The sequence below is a fragment of the Crocodylus siamensis genome, chromosome 3 (assembly GCF_052110815.1).
Source record: "Crocodylus siamensis isolate JL-2025a chromosome 3, ASM5211081v1, whole genome shotgun sequence".
Classification (NCBI taxonomy): Eukaryota; Metazoa; Chordata; order Crocodylia; family Crocodylidae; genus Crocodylus; species Crocodylus siamensis.
Genome location: NC_143397.1, coordinates 126,463,790 through 126,487,742, shown reverse-complemented (window position 1 = coordinate 126,487,742; position 23,953 = coordinate 126,463,790). Strand labels below are relative to the sequence as shown.

Here is a 23,953-nt window from a genome sequence, read left to right as displayed (position 1 = left end):
GGAACGTCTAAAAATCTAAACTATTTGGTGGTGGTGGTAGTAATTCATTGCATATTCACAGTGGAAAATAACTGTGATTTTTTTTTTTTTTTTAAATTTACGCTAAAACATGGGGAAGGCATGGTTGTCTACAGGATTTGGAGGTACAAAATGTTTTGTATTACAGTGAACCCAACACCCAGGATGACATTTCCGTAGTTCTGATTCAAAGGTCAGCTGCGCATAGTGGCCCTATCATTGTAATGTAACAAAAATGAAGCTTCTCTAAGCTGTCACGTTTCCGTTTTAAATTGCCAAATACTGGAATGATGGGAAATGGTATTTGTTTCTGTTATGTTAAATCTGTCGTTTTGTTTTAACCGTCTTTCGTCTGTGTACACCCTCTCTTCCAGACTGGCACACTAAAAGCAAAAATTGATTGCATGTAGTGGAGGCAGGCTTGAGTTTTTTAGCAAGCATCATGTTTTAGTCTGGTTACTTATCCTATTTTAGGGCTATGGTTTTAACTGAGAATCTTTTGTCAGCTTAATATTTGTACTAAATTAAATATAAATAATTTCATGACACACGGGTAAGAGCTAGATAATTTATTTTCCATAGATGCAGCTCTTCATTACTTTGATGAAATTGCATAAGATTTTAAAGGGTTTTAAAGAGTTTCTTTAGTATTATTCCTTGGAGCTGTCATTTCAAACCTGACCCACAACTGTAGGGATTCCTTCAGCTAACAATTGCTTATGAGCACAGGACACTGGACTTGGCCTAGGAAGCCCCTTTCAGTCTTATGTTCCTGTTAGCCTGAGACACTTTATAGTTACCAAAGGTGATGTAGCAGGTCAGTGATAAAGCCAGGAATAAACCAAGAGTCTTTTGAGCTCCCATTTGGGGTTCCAAGTCAGTGGTTTTCAACCTGTGGTCTGCAGGCCCTTGGGGGGCCACAGATTGTGTCTAAGAGGTCTGTGAAAGATGACTATGATCCATCAAAAGTATGTGAAGACCCACATTTACAGTTCAGAAGGGTCCACACCTCCATTCAAAATTTCCAAAAGGGTCTGCACCTGGGTTCAAAATTTCCAGGGGTCTGCAGATAGAACAGTGGTTTTCAATTTTTTTCCAAGTCACTAGTAGTACTACTTTCTGTTCCTTCCTTTCTCCTTCCTTCTCTTAGGACAGTGGTTCTCAACCTTTTTAGACTTGAAGTACTCATTGCTGGACTCAAGCAGCACCCCATTTCAAAAACTAATTTTATTTATCACAGTGCTTACCTCCTTGAAGAACTAGGCATTGGGGGCAGAGCAGCAGCTAGGTGGGGAGGAGACTGAACCTGAATTTCATCTCCTTGTATTTGCTTAGATTTCAGGGCATCCCAGGCCAGCACCTAAGTTTGAAAATCACTGCCTTAGGCATTTTCATTTCTGTTCTTTGTAATTATGGTTTCTGTTCTGAAGAAATGTGCCTTGAAACAGGTATGTGAAGTATTGGTGTTGATTCATCATTCAGTGCATTCTGTTTAGGCTGGGGTTTGTGCACACAGGTCCAATCAAAGTGTTCCACAGGTTGAAATACTCAGCACAGGATAGGCTTATTAAAAAGTGATCTCTGAACAGTTAAAATAATTCTTTGTTACTTGAAATCAAGGGCATATCAACAGAGAAACTGTCGCTAGTGTAGTTGGACTGGTGGTAAAACTAAAGTGTAGGCAGAATTAATAGATAAAAGGAGGCATATTTACTTGCATAATGAGTGCAAAAAAGGCAAGTAAAAATATTTGAACCCTTCCTCTGCCAGAGTTACGTGGGTGCTATAATCTGTGCAGCAGGAGCACTTTTGACAGCTTTTCTTACATGGGTACATAGCTCTTCTGGTTCAGATGCTGTCTTTTTGTTTGGCAGGTGTGAAAGGTGTAGAATTTATCCCGTGATACCATTAAAACAGTGATAATCCCAATCTGTTTAGGAAATAATAGCATTTTGCTTTCTAAATAGAAAACCACAATAGGGTATGCTTAGTATTTTTGGCTTCATAAAAATAGGTTAGAATTATGGGTTTTGAAAGGCTCTTTCAGTTGCTTTCAGCTTATGCCACAGTACAGTAAAAATGCCTGAAAGCTTGTAAAGAGCAAGTTTTCCAACTATTTAGTTCATCTAATAGAAGATAACATATTTATCCAAAGAACCTTGTCTGCCTATGTCCTTAGACCAACAGTGCCATAACTGAAACTCCCAATACCAGAACTAAACCTCTCAAATATGTCTAAAATCTTTAATTTGCTAGCACAATGTACTTGGAATAATTTCAGTACAGTAAAATCTCTGTTATCCAGCATCCCCAAGGTAAGGGGATTGCCAGTTATGTAAAAACTCTGGTTATCTGAAATAACCTGGCAGGGCTTTCAGATAACAGGAGGGGTGGGAGATGGGACAGCAGTGGCCACACGCGGAGCAGCGGCAACTGCAGGGTGCAGTGCGGAGCGGTGGCAGTATGGCGGAGCAGTGCTCAGTGCAGGGCAGTACAGCGACAGTGTGTAGTGGCAGCAACAAGCGTCCGGGCTTTCCCCTGCTCCCCCCTCCCACCCGTCTGGCTGGTGGAGCAGGGGGAGATGTGGTGGTGACAGCTGCCGTTGTACAAGCTTTCCCCTGTCCCCTTACCACGGCCAGCCGGCCAAATATTCTATTAGTAAAGAATATTACATTATAATATTCTTATTATAATATTATAATATTAGTAAAGAATTTCTGTTGTTTAAATGCTGGATAGCGGAGATTTTACTGTAATAGTAGTTAAAATGCACAGGAGTGATTCTGGCCACTTAAAAGACTAGCCTTCTCAGATAAATGTTAGATTTATACATTTTATAAGGAAAGGAGTAATGTTGTTTTCAAAATGACAGGATCTAGTAGATGAGTGGTGTTTTTAAAGAAAATCTGAAAGTTGTATTTTCTTTATTGGTCTGAACAGCCCTTTCTGAAAGGCCCTGCCAATACAAATGTCACTTTATACAGTTGCAGACAGTTAAAACAGTGAATGTATCTTCCATAAGTTATGGACTATTACTTCCATTGTGTTCACTGATTAAATATTCCAACAAATTTTATTAATAATATTGTAATAATAGAGAGTGTTTGGGCTTGGTTTAAACTGTTTCAGTGCTAACCAGATTAGTTTATACTGCAGTGGTAAGCATTTAACCTGTATCACTTATCAAATTGAATTTTTTACAGTACTGGTATACAGCAAAATGGCCTAACTAAAACTTGTGTAAACTGTTCAGTTGCACATCTCAACTTGTAGTATTATCAGACTAGTTGCAATATGTCACTTAACTAAAATATGTAGTAATACCCACAACAATGTATCCACCCAGTACTAAACAGTTAACAGGACAGGGCTGTCAAAAAATTGTTTCCACTTGCCTCAAGCTCATTTGCTTAAAATGGAAATCTTCAGTGTCAAGCAGGTGTCACATTATCCCTCTGCCTCTGAGACTATTCCAGAGTTGTGAGAGCCTCAAATTTATGCTCTGTCTTAGCCTGACTTCCCTAAAGTAAGTACTATTTGAATACTATTAATGGTAGGGAGGTGATTCCTTGAACAGTTTGCATGTGCTTTAAGGTGCTGTGAAGCCTTTCAATACACTCAGTGAGCTATTAGTAACAGTAATGTTCAGAATAGCTGGTTCCTTATGTGGTCTGGTATCCTCATGTGGCCATAAATGTGGTACGCTCTTTGTTTCATTGCATTCTGTAAAAGCAGTAACTTCTGACTGGGGTGTAGGTTGTAGGTGTATTGGTCTAAGGACATAGACAGACAAGGTTCTTTGGGTAAATTTGATATCTTTTATTAGACTAGCTCAAATAGTTGGAAAAATTCTTTGTTGCAAGCTTTTGGGTATAAGTACTCTTAGTCAGGCTGAGGCAACATCTGCAGTTGGTGTGTGCTCTGTAACTTCTTACTGGGTTTTCAGTGCTTTATTTAACCATATAATACAACAATTACTGAAGTCCCAAATAAGGCTGTTTTGGTAATATAACTGACAGGGTGGTGGGGGTTGCATCTCATTTATATATACATTTTCATGAATGTGCTAATGACCTTGTAAACATATGAGAGGAAAAGTGTTTTTAAAATGAACGTAACTTAAGTAGTGCTATACTGGGTCAGATCAGTGGTCCATCTAACTTACTAGCCTGTCTCCAACAGTGACAGAAGTGGATGCTATATAGGGAGAGCACTGAAGTAGCTTAGCTGTCTAAAGGGATCTATCCCTTATTCAATACCCTCCCTGGCACCCACCATTTATTGGGTTAGAGATGCCAGAGGAAACATATTTCTAACAGTTCTTCTCAATAGACATTCATAGAGCTGTCATCCATTAATTTATCCAGTCTCTTTTTGAAGGGGGCTATGCTATATGCCTCCTAGATGATCTGCCTAGGTCCCTTCCAACTCATTGATTCTATGATTCCACCAACACATATGGCAATGAATTCCACAAATTAACTACACATTGCTTTAAAAAGTGCTTTGTCTTGGTTATTTTAAACCTGTCATCTACTAATTTCAGTGGGTTCATCCTAGTTGTAGGGTAATGGAACTTTGAACACCAGTTCCCTGTTCACTTGGATTTTACAGACTTCTGTCATATCTTCCCCAGCCTTCTTCTTTCAAAACTGAAGTCCTAGCCTTTTTAGTCTCTTTTGGTATGGTAACTCCTCCACGCTCCTGAACATTTTTATTGCCCTTCTCTATACTTTTTCTAGTTTTACTGGTCCCCACATTTCAAAAAGGATGTAGAACTGCATATTGTGTTCAAGATATGGGTGCACCTTGGGAGTGTATAATGGCATGATGATGTTCTTTGTTTTGTTTTTAAACCCCTTCTTCATATTGCCCAACACTTTATTGGGTAGTTTGGTTGCTGCTGCACAATAAGCTGATGGTTTTAGCGAACTACCTACAATGACTCCAAGGTGCCCTTCCTGAGTCATGGCAACTACTTCAGGACCTAGTATTGGGTATATATAGCTGAGGTTATTTTTCCCCAGGTACATTACTTGTACTTGTCAACAGTGACGCTCATTCCCCGCCCCCCCCCCCCCTTTCTGCAGCTCCTCTCCATCAGCTTGGGACTTGACTACCCAGCATAATCTGGTATCATCTCTAAACTTGGAGATTTCACTGTGTACCCCCATTTCCAGGTAACTGGTGAAAATGTTGAACAAAATTGGGGCCAGCACAGATCTCTGCAGGATCTCCATTCGTCTTCAAAGGTGACCATAATTTTAGCCCTTCCCTTTGCTTCGTATCTTTTAACTATCTCAGTCTGCAAAAAAATCTTCCCTCCAATTCCATGGCAGTGCAATTATTATTATTAATAATTTTAAGCTTTTGGTGTAAGACCTTGTTGAAAGATTTTTGCAAGTCTAAATGCATTATGAAAATGCAAAAGATAAGGTAGGGGAGGCTGCTGCACATCTATATCTCAACTGCAGTGCAATTACTTAGGGATGCTCCTGTGTTCACAGTTATCTGTTGTTTTTTTTTTTTCTCCCTTTACCAGTCCAGAATGGTTAAGCTTGCTCCAGGGCTGATGTAGTATTTTGGAGTCTGGCAGTCTCTCACTGGGTTTTGTTATGGAACATCTTGGAGAGAGCAGCTTGCTCCCATTCTGCTTGCTATGATCCGACAGTGTCTGCCATAACAATGGTCACTAACAGTTCAGCTTGATTTGTTCTACTGAAGCACATTTTCCACTTACCAAAGAGGTGTAACAGTTGAACCTCCATAACAAAATCTAGTTACTTGGCTATAATATGATACTTGATGTTAAACTAGGAAAAATTATCTTGGAGAACTCATTCACCTTTTCTACCCCTTCCTTCTGGTCCCCGGGCCTTTCGACTCTGTATTCTTCCCCTGTCCCCTTTTTATGAGAACAGGGTCCAGCTTCTTTCTTAATTGTAACTAAAATCTTTGAGGAAGGGTTTTTTTTCACCATCTTCTTTCCCCCAGCATTCTTCTCTGGCATGGATGCACCAAATCAAAGGAAGGGTCACTTAACTGTGGTCCTTGGTCCCCTCCTTTTTTCTTTACAAACCAAAAGTTACAAATGAATCCCTCAGGCTTTCTTTCCCTCTTCTCGGGCACCCTCAGCTTCAGGTCCCTGCTCGGTTCTCCTCACCAGCAGGATGTTTAAGACCCTTTTCTTTAGTTCGGCTTCTTCCAGTTCCCTCTCGCTCCATACTCTTCCCACCAGACTGGCATGCTCTCTCTCTTCTCCACCCGGCTGCTGGTCCTCACTTTCTTAGCTTTTAGGGAGAGTGGGTAATTCCTGGCTTGGGCTGGTCCTGGCTGTTCCCAAGGGTTCAGTGTGCAGCTTCTTTTCTGAAGTGTTCCCTTCTGGCAGGCTCCACTGGTCTTTTTCTGTGCTGGGGATGCCAAATGCCAAGTTCTCTTGGTGTCTTCGTTTTAAATTGCCTGCTCCTCACTGCCTGCCAGTCGGTGCCCGTTTTCTGGAGCCTGTGTCCTTGTGTTGCCGGGAGATGCGTTTTCCTGTGCTCCAGAGCTGCACCATGTGTCCGGACCCGGACCAGTGAGTTCCTGGCCAGCATGGCTAATCCTGTGGGAGCACAGCAGGGGCAGGAACCCTGTCTCCATCCCACTCCCTAAATCTATTCTTGTACATATTCAAATGTGTACTGTCTTATGTGGAGACACTCGGTAACACCCAGGTTGCAGAAGCATCTTCCTAAACATCATTCTCAATGTCATGTCCTTGACTTCCAATATAACAACTATTTTCCTCCATTTATGTTTTTCTGTTGTTAACACATCTGGCTTTTATGTACCTCAATTACTGACTGTTTCTTGGCTTCCTTAATACAATTAAACTTGTTTTAAACATAGATGCTAAAATTACTTATTGGTGCTTATTCCAACTGTGTCAAACTACTGCTCGTCTTTCACCTTAATTTTTGCTCCTTTTTCATTTCTTTATATTTTTAAGGACCATATCCGAGTCTCTGTTTTTTATCAACCCATATCTCTACTTTGGCTTGCCTGCATGTGTGCAGTATAGAAAGAAGCTGCTTACCTGGTTCCTTGACAGTTTCTTCTGCAAATTTAATGTTATTCCTGTAGATCCCCTGTCTCAGTTTTGTTGATGTAATAGTCATGAGCCTGATGGAAGAAATTGAGGCTGTTTGGGACCACGTGAAGTTCTTGACTTATGTGGTGACCAACCAGTGTCCTAGAAGAGTGTTATTGAGGTTCAAAGGGTGGTCTCCTTAAAGGTTCCCAGAGCTCAGCATCAGTGGGATTCTAAAGGTTGATCAGTCAAAGGCAGTACTAAAAACTACAGCTTGCTAAGAATGCTTTTATGAGCTGTCCCTAGAGTCCAGAGAATTGGGGCAACTGTCCTGGGGCCCGCGCTTTGGGGGGGGGGGGTCCCTGGAGCAGCCACAGCGCCTCCTGCGGGGCCTACCTGGAGCTGGTGGCTCAGCCGTGCACTGTGGAAGAAGCACAGAGACCCGTCCCACCATGGGGGTACCATAGCCCCCACAGTTAAGGGGGCCCTGGACCCTACCTAGGGTCAGCACTGGTTACGATATTGCTTGGAACCTACTTCTTACTTATTTCTCTTTGTGTTGTACAATGAGTGAATTCCTAAATTGGTGGCCTTGGGTCTCACAGAATAACAGTTGTGATCTAGGAGAAGCTATTCAGTTTGAATAAAACTTTTATTTGTTGGTTTTTGTCATGCCTGTGGGGGTAGAATGAGGTTGAGAATAAGGTAATGGAAAAATAGGGGAGCAAAAGAAGGAAGCAGAAGGATAGTCATTGGTAGGTCTTACTTTGTAATTGCCATCAAGTGGAGCTTTGTAGGTTTGACTCTTGAGGGATATGAAAGAGAAGCATTTCTGGGTGCTGACTGAATGGGTTTAACCTAATCTGACACATGCTAAAGGGTTGGTATAGAATAGAGCGTGAAGGAGTTTTGGGGAGAAACTGATTAATAGGCAGAAAAAGACAAGGACCTTTGCAAAGGTAGTATTTCACTTTGTGGTAACTTGCTAGATTGACTAAGTAGGGTTAATGATAAAGACAAGAAGCTTGCTTGTGAAAATGAAGAGGATTGCATTCAGTAATGAGCCTGACTTGAGCATCAGCATTTGGAGTAGAGTTGGGAAAAAAAAAAAGTTTTTCAGTAATAAAGACCACAACAGGATGTGGTTTTTGTGGTTGAAACACAAAAGAGATTTTGGGTAAGATGTAGGTTTGTGGGCAGAGAAAAGACATTTGTGTTGAAAGAGGCAATAATACTTCTCTTGCCTGGAAGGTGCGTCTGGAGAGGGCAGTGTCAAAAAAGCTGTGCCTAGTGTGTTGGGAATCATTTCCTAGGTACTGAAGCATGCTTCTGTGTTCAGGAGAGGCTGGAAGGCCACAGCAGGATGATATCTAGTTTTGGTTTATGCTGGTTAATGGTGTACATCTAATGCAATGAAACAACGTTGTATTTTAATAGGCATTGTAATAGAACCTAACAGTTAATAAGGTAGGTGCAGTGTTCAGACATATAAGATGTACTTCTGTCTCTCCGTTATCAATTCAGGAGATCTATTTACATTTTTTAAAGTGTATTAAATTAGAAAAAAAGAGGCTAATAACAATGTTCAAGCTAAGACCTATGCATGAAATAATAGGGCATAGACTGCGAAAGCTCATGGCTTTGTGAACGAGCTAGTGTGGGATGGCACATTATAGACTGCTTTTGTAAGATTATGTTAACCCGGTGCTAAGATGCTTTTATCAATGGAACCCTATTTTTTGTTTTTAGTTGGGTTTTCATAAAGTGGATTTTTCAAAGTGTTCCTGATCTCACCCTGACGAATAAATTAATTCACTGTACCTCATTGTATCTTCCCTTTCACAAAGAGTAATGTGGAGCTTTAATCTTTTCTCCCTTTCCAAAACCTCCATGGGGCTACATTTTCTCTTTAAACTGCTTTTGAAAATCACTTTAAGTCAGTATATATTTGCTTTACTTTTAAAGCAAATCATTACATTTATTGCTTCAGTTCTATTATTTCCTACATTTCATATTGTTTCACTAGAACAGTTGTGTGGTGAAAATGTCATCTTGGTTTGTTTGTTTTTTTGGCTGTTCAGACTTTTACACAGTTTGCATAGTGTGGCTAGGAATTTTTGAGGAAAAAAATCAAAAATTGAAAGACTCATATGTTTATAGACAGATCAAAGCCTGTTGTTCAGTTGCAAAATACCTGTATGTTAGGCACCCTGAAACTGAAAGGAGCAACTGTAATGCATTGGTTGTAGCTGCAACTTTGTTAATCATTTTCCAATTTAAGATGCTTTTAAAAAATGTAACTAGATCTCTTGACTTGAGTATGGAGAGGAAGACTAGCTATGTTAAGTGAGTTGCAACTGAGTTTCTATTATAAGGTCAGGCCTTGGTTATAGGATCATAGGGAAGTAGGGCTGGAAGGGACTGCATGAGGTCATCATCCCTGACTAAAGAAAGCATCCCCGTGCAGTATCTGTCTAACTGTTTTTGCAAGTTTCCAGGGGTAGAGATTCCCTAGCTTCTCTTGGTAGGCTGTTCCAAGTCTTGACCCCCGTCATAATTAGAAAGTTCCTTATAACCTCCAACCTAAACTTCCTCTGAAATTTGTAGGTATTTGTCCTAGTTCTGTCCCCTGCAACTACAGGGTAGTTTCAGAGGAGCAGGATATACAAGTTATACACTCTTTTTGTTACAGGAAGGAGATTTGTCATGCATAAATTAGGATTTCTGCAAGAATAAGTCTAGTCTTAATCTTTGTATCTCTTGAACTTTCCTATGTGTACCATTATGTAATCCCAGAGACTTTATGCTCCTCTTTCCTCTTCTTTCTTATTTTGAAATGGTGCCTTTACTAGGGATTGCAGCTCTACTTTGATTTTGCTTAAATTGGCAAACCAAATCAGGTAGACATTGGCACACCTAATGCCAAAAGTATTTGTAACTTGCTTCAGTTAACCATTTGTGCACTCTTGTTCTAGAAAAAAGGTATGCAGGTTAAATTAAAGTTCAATTATCTTCTGTTTAAATTATTAGTGCACATAATTAAGATGTGAAAAGCTATAAACATCTATTGTAGAATCAAGGAGGCTACCTTTCTGTGTCATAGTATCATGTGATTTAGTTCTTAGAAACAACATATGTTAGACTAACAAACAAAACTTTAAGCCTGTGGCTGCTGTACAGTTGTATTAATTTTGGAACTAAATAGCTCATTTTCTTTGCTGGTGTTAATATTTTTTTTAAATTCTCTCTTGTTAGACTCCATGAAGAAATAATGGACTTCTATGACTTCATGTCCCCTCGTCCTGAAGAAGCAGCTATGAGAAAAGAAGTAGTGAAAAGAATAGAAACTGTCATCAAGGATCTTTGGCCTACAGCTGATGTGAGTGTAGCACAAACACACAAGCTACATTTTACTTATGCACTATATAGTGGAGTTCATTTATTTTCCATATTATCTTCTACTGGAACATGTTTTTGAAATTCTCTGTTCATTGTTAACTTCTGGGGTAACTGAGATACCAATCAGTTTGTCCACGTTTTGGATACAATATTTGTTTTCCCCTTCCCATCCCCCCAGTAGGTTTTTTGGTAGCTAGTGGGACTTCAGTAAGCCTTCCCTCTAAGATGCCATTCTTATTTTTTATAGAAACTGCCAAAACTTTTTACAATAACATCTTCTATTCAGATGTACTTATAGATGCTGTGTCCTTTAATATCAGATGTGAAACTGTCAGTAAACTTATACAAAGCTTTTAAATTGAGTGTATCAATTTTTTGCTTCTTCAGCTGTAAATGAATTGGCATATGTTTGGTATGTTTTGAAGGATGTCTGCCTTATGTTTTCCTGTTTTTTGTAAACTCTTGCTGCTAGCTTCCACTGCCTCCTCTCCTCCTCCCCTCCGCCCCAATGCTCTTTCATTGTGCCATATTTCTTTTGCCTAAAATTTGGACAATAGTTGTCTTGTATTAAAAGAAAATAACGGGTAGGAAGAAAAGGTAGAGACTATTAGCTCATATCCAGTTTAGGCATGCCAGTATAATATTTCAATGTGAAACACTTTACCTACTGTTGCAGGTAATCTATTAATTTAATTAGAAATTAGTGAGCATACCAAGAAAAGGTATTTTGGTGTTGGTCAGCACTTCAGGTAATCAGTTTTTCCTGTCAGTGGGTCTTTAAGTCTTTTCTACATGCATCACTAAAATTTAATGTTCTGATATTGGCTAATTAATGCACTAATTTTTTAATATTACCACAACATTTTGAATTGGTCTTCTCCAAAAGAGATTTATTCTTTTAGCATGCTTTTTAGAGACACTGTGGAAATTAAGGTCTTGGGTAGTAGGCCCTTCTCTCTATTTGAATAGTAATTATCTGTCTAAGAAGGTACTATAAGCATGGGCATTGACAAATCTCAAATCAGTAGTCCACCTAATCAGTATATGGCTTCTGAAAATGGGCATTGTGGATGTTTCGTAGGAAGAGATGTTGTGGGGTGGCAGTATGATGGGAATAGCAACACTGATTTTGGGCAGATATGATCATGAAACACCATGAACATTTATAAACTATTTTGGTAGTCTGCAAGTAGTAAGTAACTTGAACTAGGATTATTATTTTTATTTGTTTTCTCTTCATGTTCATGAGAAGGCTTTTGTAAAACTTGAATGAAGGCTACTTCTAATGACCATTCTTAGACTAGTTTCCTGGGGTTTTTTAATCCACTTTCAAGGTACACTTGACCAGCAAAGCGTAAAGGTTTTTTTCTGTCTTTTTGGTATAATCTTAATTCTTAAACAAACCTTCCTTTGCCCAAAGTTTTATGTAATGTGGCTGCTTTACTTCTCTCACTCAATAAATATGGACCTCAGTGGAACAATAATGTGGTGATTTAAAGTATTTTATCTTAGTGCTCTATAATTCCTTGGCTAGAATTAGTCAGTATACTCTTTGCTCAGGATATCTTAAGTTCTCCTATCTTGGCTTTATAATTTATTGCTATCTTGTATTCAAAAATCTGAAGAAGGTAGCACCCCTCTCCCCCAATTTTAAAACTGTTTTCCTTTGGCTAAAATGTCTGTTCCAAGAGCAGAAACATGTTTGGAAGCTTACATTTTCTGTAGAATTGAGAGTAGTTTAGTTTAAATTCACTGAAGGGTGTCACCATGCTGCTTTTGAGACTAGGCCAGCCTTTTCTGAATTGACCACCCTTTCCTGGAAGTCATCCTTACCTTAAACGTTAAAGATAATATAGACATTAGCATTAGGATTTATTACATTATACTCCAAATTTCTTTGAATACTGGGGGAGATGCAGAGAAGTTACATTTACACTTTTCTCCTTTACCAAATGTTTATTATAATTTAAGAGGAAAGCCTGGAGCTAGGTCAGGATAAACCTATTAAAGAGTTGGAATATTGGGGATTACTGTAAGTAAACCCCCACGTTTCTGGATTTCTTGAACAATAAGACTGATGAAAATGAAGTGCTACAAACATATCTTGTTAATTACAGATGTTTCAGTTGTTAACTTCTTCTTTCCAGGTTCAGATATTTGGCAGCTTTAGCACAGGGCTTTACCTTCCAACTAGGTAAGTAGCAAGTTACTGTGGTACATATACGTTTTAGTGTTTTACAAATATAATGGAAAAGACAGTTAACATACATTTTTAAAATCCCTGCAGAACAAACACAAAAACCTAACAAGTTGAGTGGCTTCTTCTAACCTTCCCCCTTAACTAGGAAGACAGCCCCTGAATTTACTGTGAACTAGAAGAAATTTTAGTCTTTGTTCCAATGTGCAGAACCACCACTGATGTGATTTTTCTGATGAAATAATTTCTTCCACATGTATTCTGGGATGACGCATCTCTTCAGCTCATGCACCTTTCACAATATTGCAGTTTATTTTGCTTAATATTGCTTGCAGAAAAATATTTCTCAAACAAAAATGCGATGACCTGAAAAGTAACTTACTGCTTACCAAAAAGAAAAACTTTTCAAAATTTAAGGGGCCATCACAGTAATTCCCTAATGATAAATTTACAATGCATTTTTTTTACCTCTGAAGTAAAAATTTAGAATGGAAACTTAAGTGAAATAGTTGTTGAAAATTTACCTCTTCTACTTCAGCTGTTTTGAAATCATTAAAGCTGTGTAGTTGAATTCTTTCATTTGTTAGTGCCGTGAAACTTCAAAGCTGCCTCTGTTAGTGTTTCCAGATTTTTGTAAAGAATTTTACTGTATTTACTTGAAATATAGGATGACCCTCCCTCAATAATTAGATGCTATATATGGAAAATGTGTAAATTTTATTATAGCTTTCCAGGTATACAACACAGTTATTGGGTGTTTGCCTTGAAGTTGTTCCCCTCCCACTTGCCTTGAAGTTGTTCCCCCTACAGCAGGGGAAATGAAAGTAAACCTGGGGGACTGGTCGCCCTCTTGACCACTTCCTCCCCCCCCCACTTCCCAACTTCTTTCCCCTTCAGGTCCTTACAATGAGACCGCTTTTTTTTCAACACCCAGAAATGAGAGGCAAAATTAAAAAAGGCTAATCTTAAAATAAATATAGCTGTAGTAATTTGCGTATAGGGCCCATAGATTCCAGTTCCTCTAGAATTTATGCTTATTACCTTTTTTGAAACTTCTGCAGGTTCTAGCACATGTACTCCATTAACATACTTTTAAGCAGCACTTTTGTACATACTTATATATAGTATAAAGGATGCATGATATTAGTCCAAAGCCAAAAGGTTCATGATTTCCCTATAGTTCAGTGAGCTGGTGCCCAGCAGAGTCAACAGCATGTCAAGCCTTGGTGACTCCACAACTCAGCACTGCTCAGTATGTGTGTGTACTCCAGATGCACTCTTCCTCTCCCCCCCTCCCCCCGCCCCCATCCATGTGCTAATTAGCTCCCCACTCATCACTGGAACCAGGTGTTCTTGTCATGAGCCTGGGATCCTCCAGAAATGTAGATACAGATCAAGCTCAGGGCAACCTTGTTCATCTTCATGTTATGGAGGGGCCACGCTAATTGTATGACACTGGGGTAGGGGGTGATGAGGGATTCTGGGTGTACTATTTGGGCCCCTGTTTGGTAATGTTTGTCAGACATTTAGGGCTGGTAAAGAAACAGGAATCATGAGAACTAGGGAAAGAAAGGTGAAACTCAGTTGTGAGAGTGAAGAAAAGGTCAAAATGTATGCAGTGTAGTGGTTCACTATGACTTGAAAAAGTCAGTGCTGAGGGAGCTTCAGTGCAATGGGCAGTACCATGTATTTTATTCAGGTGGAGTGCAGTAACTTATCCTTCTGGCAGGTTCCTATCAGCATGTTTGACAAATATGAGCCATATGTTTTATAGTCATACTCACTGTTGGCTGCTTTCAATCAGCTATGTAGTTGGTTTCCCATACTGGGTATGTGCTGTTTTGGCAACACTTTAATGATGGACAGTGTATTTAATGAGATTTCCTTGTATGTGAATGTAAGATGGGAATCTTTTTTGTTGTCTTTTTAATTAAATACAGTCATTCTTGAAAGTATTGACTCCAAAAGATGGTAAATTTTGTTTGATGTATTCAGTTTTATATATCTTAATACTCAAATGTGAATCGGTAACAATCATGGAGGAAAATTTTTTAAGAAACTGTGTTGTTTTCTGCATCTCAGTACATTTTCAGTAACCTTGAAACTAACTTTTTCCTGATTGTTATTGAGCAGAAACTGACACAATTGAAGATTTAGGCTTTTCAGTTGGTTTTTTTTTGTTTTTTTTTGTTTTTAAGTATTGTGTAGAATATTATTGCATACGTGCACACACCACAATCTTCTGAATAGACTTTCTTGGCTTTTATTGTGTTTTGTTGTATTCCATTTCTTATCTCTAGTGATATTGACTTGGTTGTTTTTGGGAAATGGGAACGTCCTCCCTTACAAATGTTGGAACAAGCACTAAGGAAACACAACGTGGCTGAGCCGTATTCCATTAAAGTACTTGACAAAGCTACGGTAAGTAAGAAGAAACAAAATTCTTTCAAAAATTATACTATAAAAGGTTTTTAAAATAATACCTTTTACTAATATGATGGTGAAGAATCCTATAGAGAGAAACTTTTTAAGATGCTACATTAATATTTGCTGCTGTTATGCATGATGACTTGTTTATTCAGTGTTGTCCATTTAGTGGATAATACATTAATAGAGTACATGTTTGGCAGAGGTCTGCCAAACAATTGCATGCAGTGAGAACTAGCTAAGTAATCTTTAATTACATGAATGAAAGTTGTAAAAGGACTTCGTCAATCACTTGTTGGCATCCTGCCTTGCTGTGATATTGCACAGTTGTGAAACTTGCTGTCCCTGTAGATAGAAGCTTGTAGGCTGATAGTAGAATATTTCTTTATATTGGTAATATGCTGTTTTTTTATGGTCAAAACTTCTTGGGTAGCTGATTTGCCAAGTGATTCTAAATTTGGAGAGCCTTGAACCCATACTCCAATGCATAGTATTGACTTAGGGGTAGAAAACTGCTCTAGAGGAGAAAACTCGTGATACTTTAGGTGCCAGCAAAACCTTCATAACAGTTCACAACCAAATAGTATGGTGGTAACATTAATAGTGACTTAGCCTGTGTTTACTTAAAGTACCATATTTACCCAAATCCAAGATAACTTTGAATTTATGATAATCTTCGTTTTCCTTTCCCCACCACCCTCATATTTAGATTCTATGCATGGGAAAATTATAAATTTGCTATAATTTTCTGTGTATAATATCTCAGTAGTTGAAGCTTGTCTTTTAAATTCATTGCCCTCACTGGTGTGGTGTGGAAATGAGTGACTTGGGGGTCCAGACACACCCCCCCCCCACCTTACTTGCCTACTTGGTGCCCCTACAGCCCTTGCTCCCTGTACCTTTTTGCTTATTCCTCATTCCTGCCGCCACCCCACACTCCCCTTCCCCTTTGCCAGTGTCTGAACCATCCCTTCCTTCCCCCCTCAGCTGCAGCTCTGTTCCTCCAGCAGGTGCAGCGGCAAGTGGCTCTGACCTGCTCCCAGCCCAGCCCAGTTAGGGAGAAGCTGCTATAGCTCCTGGCCTGGGTGGGTTGGGGCCAGAGGTACTGGAGCTAGAACAGGAGGTAAAAAGGGATGGGAGCAGCTGTGGGGGGTCGGGAAGAGTAGGGCTTGCGGGGGCATGCTGCAGGGGAGTGAAGAGGCAGGTACAGACATGAAGGGTCAAGAGGTGGAGGGGGAGGGCAAGCTGCAGGTCTGCCCCTTCAGCACTGCCAAATATTCTCCTCTGTGTTCTCCCTGGCAGCGAGCCCCTTCCACTACCAAATGAGTGAATCTGGCCCAGTCAGGCAATGGCTTGGATTCGCTTTTAGCTTGGTACCAAAGCTGAGCTGCTGCGAGCTGCCCTGGCCAGCTCTTCAAATATAAGACAAGGGTGTCTTCCCCTCCCCTCCCCTCCATGGTGATTGAACTAAAACCTTTTGAGTAAATACAGTACTGGCTACTTTTAATGTAGTTGTATTGCTAATAAGAGCATTTTTGAGTCTGCCAAAAAATAACTGTTCTTTGTCATGAACATTGGTAAATCTTAAGGAAGTTCTCACTCATGTTAGGAGTCAAGTGTTTTTAGAGTAATTACTCTGCCTTGGTTGTCTCCAAATTGAATTAAAGCACTGGTAAAATACCAGGCAGAAACTTAATCTGTCAGTATCCTGAGATATTCCAGACTTCTTGATGGTCGGGGCCATCCTAAGAGCTATAAAACTAATGTATTTCAAGAGTTTTAACCTTCCCAGGAAAAAAAATTTAATATAATATAATCTTTACAGTTAAACTCTACTAGATTTGAGGCCACTGTCTTTAAAAGCAGTAATTTTGTGTGTTATTATTTGGAGGTGAAGAGGTCTATAAACAAGGCTGTTTAACAACCTTGTAAGCCTAGAGCTACTGAAATGAACACTGTCTCCCTCAGGGAGCTTCCTAGTTATTGATGGAGTAGTTGGATGTTCCAGAGGAGTGGATTATGTGGGGTTTTATGTTGAAGTACATTACAATATCGGAACTACTTTCTTGTCTCTCTCTTCTTGTGAACCTTCTGGCTCAACCAGTGTGCATTTAAAAAGAGAATTCCTGATTAAAAAGTATGATTTTTTTGCTATTGGATAAACTTTTAATTCTCCTGGAGACTTAGTAAAATTTCCCCCATCAAACTTCTGATTGGCATCTGAAAATAAATGAGTTGGGAATTACAAAATAAAGGTCCAAAGGAGCTATGTAATCATACCTGTCAGGCATGACAGTTTGGTCCACTGAGGCCACAGGATCCTAGCCCTGTTAGTATTTTGACATATGGCCATGGATTGGACAGCTGGCTGGCTAGCAAAATTTAAAACACTTTCACTTCTTGGCACTCATTGAGAAACCAGTAACTTTCACAAGCCTTACCTTAAACACTTTGTCTACTACTGGTGTAGAGTGAAGAGGCTGTACTTGAGAAGTGGAAAATGATTATTACTCCATTCAAAATGAAAACCTACCAAAAGACCTCTTCATCATACAAATATTTTATATGGGTCTAGAATTAGTCTTCCTAAAATTATTGTCAGGTTATTTAAGTTAATGACTCTAAATTGTTACTGTCAATGAACACAAGGTGGATCTTCATTTGGGCGAGTTAGTTACTAGGCTGAGACATTGAAATACAGCTTGCTGATCAAACATGCAGGAGTTTGATGCTTTTGTTTTGAGATTGTATTAAAACAGTTTTTTCCTTTTTAAATCTTTGCAGGTACCAATAATAAAACTTACTGACCAGGAGACAGAAGTAAAAGTTGACATCAGTTTTAATGTAGAAACTGGTGTGAAGGCAGCTCGATTTATCAAGGAATATATGAAGGTACAAGCTCCATAAATAGCTGTATTGTATTTAGAGAGATGTGTACTGGATTGATGGTCAGCTGTGTACGCAGGGTCATTTGTGGACAGTGTGTTTACTGGAACGATACTAATGAAATTTAAATAGAAAGTTGTACTCTTTAGTTTCTGATGTTACTCTCTCACTTCTAGAGGTAGTTGGGTGTGTTAGTCTGAAGTCAGGCAGGGTAGATTTACACCTCAGGCTAACTAGATCAAAGATGTATTGCATGAGCTATTATGAGCCCAAGCTTGCTTCATAGAGCAGGGGTGGGCAAAATGCGACCTGGGGGCAAATGTGGCCCACCAGGCCATTCTATCTGGCCCGTGGGGCCCCTAAAAATTTAGAAAATTAATATTTTATCTGGCCTGGCCTGCCTGTCATGGTCTTTGATGGCTTGCCAAAACTCAGTAAGTGACCCTCCATCCAAAATAATTGCCCACCCATGTCACAGAGGCTGATACTGACCTGACTAAATGAGTTTGTGTTCATGAAAGCTCATGCTATACATCTGGTTTATTTAGTCTAAAAAGTGCAAATCTGCTCCAAGCATGTGTCAGACTTGGAACTTAGGGGTCTCAAAGATTATTCACAGGCTTATACCCAATATAATATAGAAACAAGAATACCAGACCAGTTCTCTAAACTAAGATTTTATTAAATGACTAGATCACTCTAGTATTGAAACTTTTGGATAAAGCTTTCCTAGCATAAAGAGACAACATGCTTGAGCATTCTCATATGCTTACGTGTAGTACTGAAGACTCGTATAACTGAGACAGCCTGAGTGTTTTCTCCATTTTATCAGTTTACTCGATATTTGAAAGCATTTCAGGTTTAGTTGGTTTTACATTTGCCTGTGTAGTCAATATTTCCCTTCCATAAAGATTCTTATTCATGCAGAAAATCCTCGTGTAGATGTGTGTATCCAAGTTTTCGAAGTTGTTTTTCTGTCTTGCTATAAAAAGGCTTATTAAATAACATTTTTAACTAGCCCAAGCAGTGTGGACAGAAATCTTGTCACCTGTTGGAAGGCTGAACTTTGATGCACAGTGTCCACTATGGAAAAATGGAGGAGAAACTTAACTAAATCAGTCCTTTGTGTGCAGCTTGCCGTTGTTCTAAACATTAAACATATCTTAAGATGTTTATATAATAGCTAGTTTTATTAAGTATCTAGCTTTTGTAAAGATGAGGCCTGAATGTCCATCCTTTTAGATCGCAGCAACTTTTTTCAATATTAAATGTTGAAATCAATAGTATGGGGTACCCTAACGTTTTGTGTCTTTTCATAATTAGTAGCTATGCTTACTAGTTAACTTTTATACCATTTTAATGAAATACATTGAACATAAATAGGATATTAATGTTGTCTTCATAAACATGTCCATATCACAAAATGTAAATGATAATTAGTTGTTTGATACTGAAATCGAGCATTATACTTGCTGTTAGCTATGTACCTCCTGAAGCACAAGTTGAAGAATGTTTTGAATGGTAAAGGTGTTTTTACTGACAAAAAAGTTTTTCAAAGTAGCATATTATTTTAACCATAACTCCCTTTGGTTGTGATGACATGATATACCAAACAAAGCATGGTAATTATTCCTCAACATCTTTTTTTAAAAATTCTGTATAAAATACTCACAAATAAGAGCCATGTCATTGTAAGCTGTTATTAACCAGTGTTCCAAGTAATGTTAACGTCTTCTAACTTGAGTTTGTGATGGCAGAACATGACTTTTAATGTATCTTAAAATCTTCAAACTGTCAAATTATAGTAATATCTATATATAATTTTATTTTGCAGAAGTACTCATTGCTGCCTTACTTGATTTTAGTTTTAAAACAGTTCCTCCTTCAGAGGGATTTGAATGAAGTTTTTACTGGTGGAATTAGCTCTTACAGCCTAATTTTAATGGCAATTAGCTTCCTGCAGGTAAGGTACCTTTTTTTTTTAACTTTCTTAGATTTCAGTTTCTGCAGTGAACGCCCTGAATGGGTTGTTCTTATTCTCTCTTGGTGGTATCTTTCTGCACCCATTTCTTGTTACATTTCCCGTGTAGGGAGTCTTTGTTCAGGTCTGTTGCATTGTAGTCATGTTAAGGGAAAAAATGTCTTATTCTGTCTCTTTCCCAGAGTCCCTTTTTATAAAGGCTTTTTCTGACATGCCAAGAGGTAGTACCCTGGAATACAAGTTCATGGTACCTTGTTAAAAAGGGAAGCCTGGTGGATATTTGGTATACATCTTTTGTTTAGTATATTGCAAGAGAGCTCAACATGCTGCATCTAGATTTCCGATTGCCTCCTGTTATACAACCTCATTCTCAGTTGCTTTTAATTTTTTTGAAACTGTGGTTGTGGATTAGACCTTTGCACAAAGTATCTGCATCTGCCTCAGCTTTTGAAAACTTCATCCAGTCTTCATGCAAGTGCTTCTAGATTCAGTTGGGGGGAGGGGGCAGAAGAAATTTAGGCCCGTGTTTTGTTTTTTTGTGTGTGGGGTTTTTTTTTTTTGTTTTTTTTGTTTTTTTTTAAACCATCAAATTTTATGAAATGTTCCAGGCACTTAAGGTTTTGGCACAAGTGACCTTTCGTTTTAGAAATATACTTCTTATCCTCATGAAAACAAGTCATTGTTGATATTGGAATAATGGGAGTTTGGACATGCTCACTGGCTGCAGCTTAACAGCTGACTTTGAGCATATTTTGGCCTTTCTAAGCTACTAGCACTGAGAAGATTGTGCATGTGACAGCCTTGGGCCAGAGGATATGATTAATAGCTTATTCCAACTTCTCTGGGTATGATGGGATAAGATAAGGCTGGGCAACAGAACTGAGAGCAGAAGCCTGTTGGACTTGGGGACCCTTAGCTGGTGCACAGACACTGTGAGGAAGGAAGCTATCTTATTTAATTGCAAAGGGGATACAAACTGGATTTGGGGGGGACAGGAGAGAATAGATAAGGACAGGGTTGTCAAAAATACTTCCTGCAGGGCTCTTGGAGGTTCTAGAAATTTGTGTGCAGGCCAGGTACAGAGTGGGCCCATTCCCAAATTTTGACTTTCCGAGCCACATTGAAGGGGTGCATGTTGGTGGCAGAGAGGTGAGTTGCATTAACTCCTGTGGCTCACTGATACTACTTGCTGTGTTGCTAGAGGTGGGTGTTGTAGGTGAAAGATCCCACATTTGCTGATGAGCTATGAAGGTGTCAGTATACAAGTCTAAGTGTATTAAGATAGTATCCCTGTAGTAAAGTTATGAGGGTAGTGGGCAAGAGGCAATGCATCTCTCTCTTATAGTTTGTAAGAATTTGCAGGTGAAATGTTGGGAGACCTGAAGATGAACAACAATATCTGGTACTTGAAATCCTTGTGGGGAAAAAACACACAAGTATTGTTAACTAGCTTCCAGATCTTATTGGCTTTTTGCTTAAAAGAAGCTAGGCTGAGTTCTGCATGTCTCTTCAAAAGGGCTGGGGAAAGTATTACATGCTCTATATAATGTGGAAGTGCTGCCCTCTCTTGGTTCTAGTACAGTTTCTTGTGGGAAAATGTGAGAGAATTACTTTTGGAAAAGCAATAAGATTGCAGTTCTGATTCACTCTTAAGGAGTCACATTGACCTTTTTAAATGGTGCAGCTGTTTTGTCTAACAGTAATATGTGGCTGGTCAATTCAGTAGTGCATGCCTCTTATATAACTGAATTTTGAACATTTTTACAGTTGCATCCAAGAATTGATGCCAGAAGAGCTGATGAAAACCTTGGAATGCTTCTAATAGAATTTTTTGAGCTGTATGGAAGAAATTTTAATTACTTGAAAACTGGAATTAGAATAAAAAATGGAGGTGCCTATATTGCCAAAGAAGAAATCATGAAAGCCATGACCAATGGATATAGACCATCCATGTTGTGTATTGAAGATCCTCTTTTGCCTGGTAAGACTTTTGTTTTTTAAACAAATCCTGTGCAGTCCTCTATATTTCTGCCACAGAGTAGATTATACTATTGTGTGGGAAACAAAACTATAACCTGCTGCTTAAACTTGCATAACTTGAATTCATATGTGTACAAAATACTGAAGATCAAATGTTGATACGTGCATTACAGATTTGTACATTCAGGAATATTAACTGAAATGTAAGGTAATTCTTTGAGGAAACCATATGCTTCCAAACTCAAAATACTAACCTGGGCATTAAAATTACCTTAATTCCTGCTTTTTCAGTCTGTTTAATGTATAGTCAGTTAGACTTTTGTTGGAAATCCACTTTTCACTGTCTATTTAGAATTCATCTGAATTAACTCAATCTATGAAGTATGAACATAATCACTAAAATATAATTGTTATTCCAATGCTTTAGACTTTCATATCATGTAGTGTGTAGACTGTTACAGTAGATGTTTTTAAATGTAATGCAACTATACTTAAGTAGCTACAGATTTGGTTTGGTTGTAAATACTAAGGCATAGTTTCTTACACTAACCAGTAACCTATTCTAGTCATCCACCCTGCCACTATGGTATTGAGGTTTTGTGGCCTCACTTGGTTTGTGAACGAGGCCTATCATGCACACTTTTTTTTCAGTGCTTGCACAGCGCAGGTATGGTTGGTGCAATATTGGAAGATTTCTTTTTTATGACATCCCACTGTAAGAGCAGCAAACTTAGCCGTGCAGCCAAAGACCCATTTTTGAGCTCTTGTAATGATGGCCATGTTTCAGGGAAGGAACAAATACACTGTATCTTCCAATTGTCCTTTTGACAAAAATGGAATCTGGCTGAGGCATTAAAAAATGACTCTTTCCTCTCTTCATTCTAGAAGAAAATACCACTTGCCTAATGTTGTATTGTAGCAGTCTCATTTTTATTATGAATAAAAACTTTTCAATTTTTTGGATACAACAACATTATTGATGCAGCTTGAAGACCTCCTTTGTGAGGTCCTGTAAATTGAGTTAATGATATTCTGTAGAAAAGTGCCTGGGAAGGTGAAGCCTGAGCCTACTGTCTAAATAAAAGAAGTTCTTTCACCAGTCCAGCCCCATGACCCCCATGAGCCATAGTGTTGCCTCCAAAGCCTTCCACTTCTTTTTGGTTGAAGCCTGAGGAAAACCCTGTGAAGCTGATAGTAGAGAAGAAGAGCCCTTAAGCAAGCTGTTAAATAACTTCATCTCCCTAAGTTCTAAGGATGTCAAATGCATGGGGTTGGAAGGGAGAATAACGTCTTTGGATTAAGGATAGTTCCAATCTTGCTTTTGTATCTGGGCATCCATCAAAGATATATGGGGAAAATTTCCGAGAAAAAGACAGATCCTCATAGAAAGGCTTCTGACATGTCCATACACAGGGTTCTCCACTGAAAACTTAAGAAGGATCTGACTCTCACAGACCAACGTGAAATTCCCTTCGGAGCCTTTGACTCTTCTAGCACAGTGAGATTGGGGCTTTGGTGCAGTAGCCTTGTTTCCAAGGTGGAGTAGAGCTTTTGTCTTGGCCATGGAGACCCTCACTTGCAGCAGGATCCAAACTCTATACTCAGCTTCTGGCTGTGAGTCATCCTGGGAGACCTAACCTAAAAAGTTTCTTCACTCTCACTCTCACTCTCACTCTCACTCTCACTCTCACTCTCACTCTCACTCTCACTCTCACTCTCACTCTCACTCTCACTCTCACTCTCACTCTCACTCTCCCCCAATGGGGTGCAGAATATGGGGTGATAAAAGATTATTGGTTTGTCAGGATTCTTTAACAGGAACTACAGATATACTTCTCTAGGGCTCAAAGTCTTTTTGGCAGGTTCTAAGGAAGATGCTGCTCACTTTTTGTTATTTATTTGATTTATGTGCTGCTCTTCCTGATGCCAATAGCTTTAAGAAATGTGATAGTGTCAAAGACTGAACTTAAGGGAGATACCAGTGAGGTTTGGTTCT

General features: G+C 39.0%; 1 protein-coding gene across 6 annotated transcripts in view; it reads left to right on the top strand.

The window, feature by feature from the left end:
* TENT4A (terminal nucleotidyltransferase 4A) overlaps positions 1–23,953 on the top strand; it is a 64,509-nt gene that overhangs the window by 2,296 nt on the left and 38,260 nt on the right. For all 6 annotated transcript variants that reach the window (XM_090039152.1, XM_090039151.1, XM_090039150.1 and 3 more), the window contains exons 2-7: positions 10,343–10,466; positions 12,634–12,680; positions 14,984–15,104; positions 17,895–18,002; positions 19,831–19,959; positions 21,745–21,958. In XM_090039152.1, coding sequence (XP_089895278.1) covers positions 10,343–10,466; positions 12,634–12,680; positions 14,984–15,104; positions 17,895–18,002; positions 19,831–19,959; positions 21,745–21,958 — 743 coding nt within the window. The remainder of the gene's footprint in view (positions 1–10,342; positions 10,467–12,633; positions 12,681–14,983; positions 15,105–17,894; positions 18,003–19,830; positions 19,960–21,744; positions 21,959–23,953) is intronic.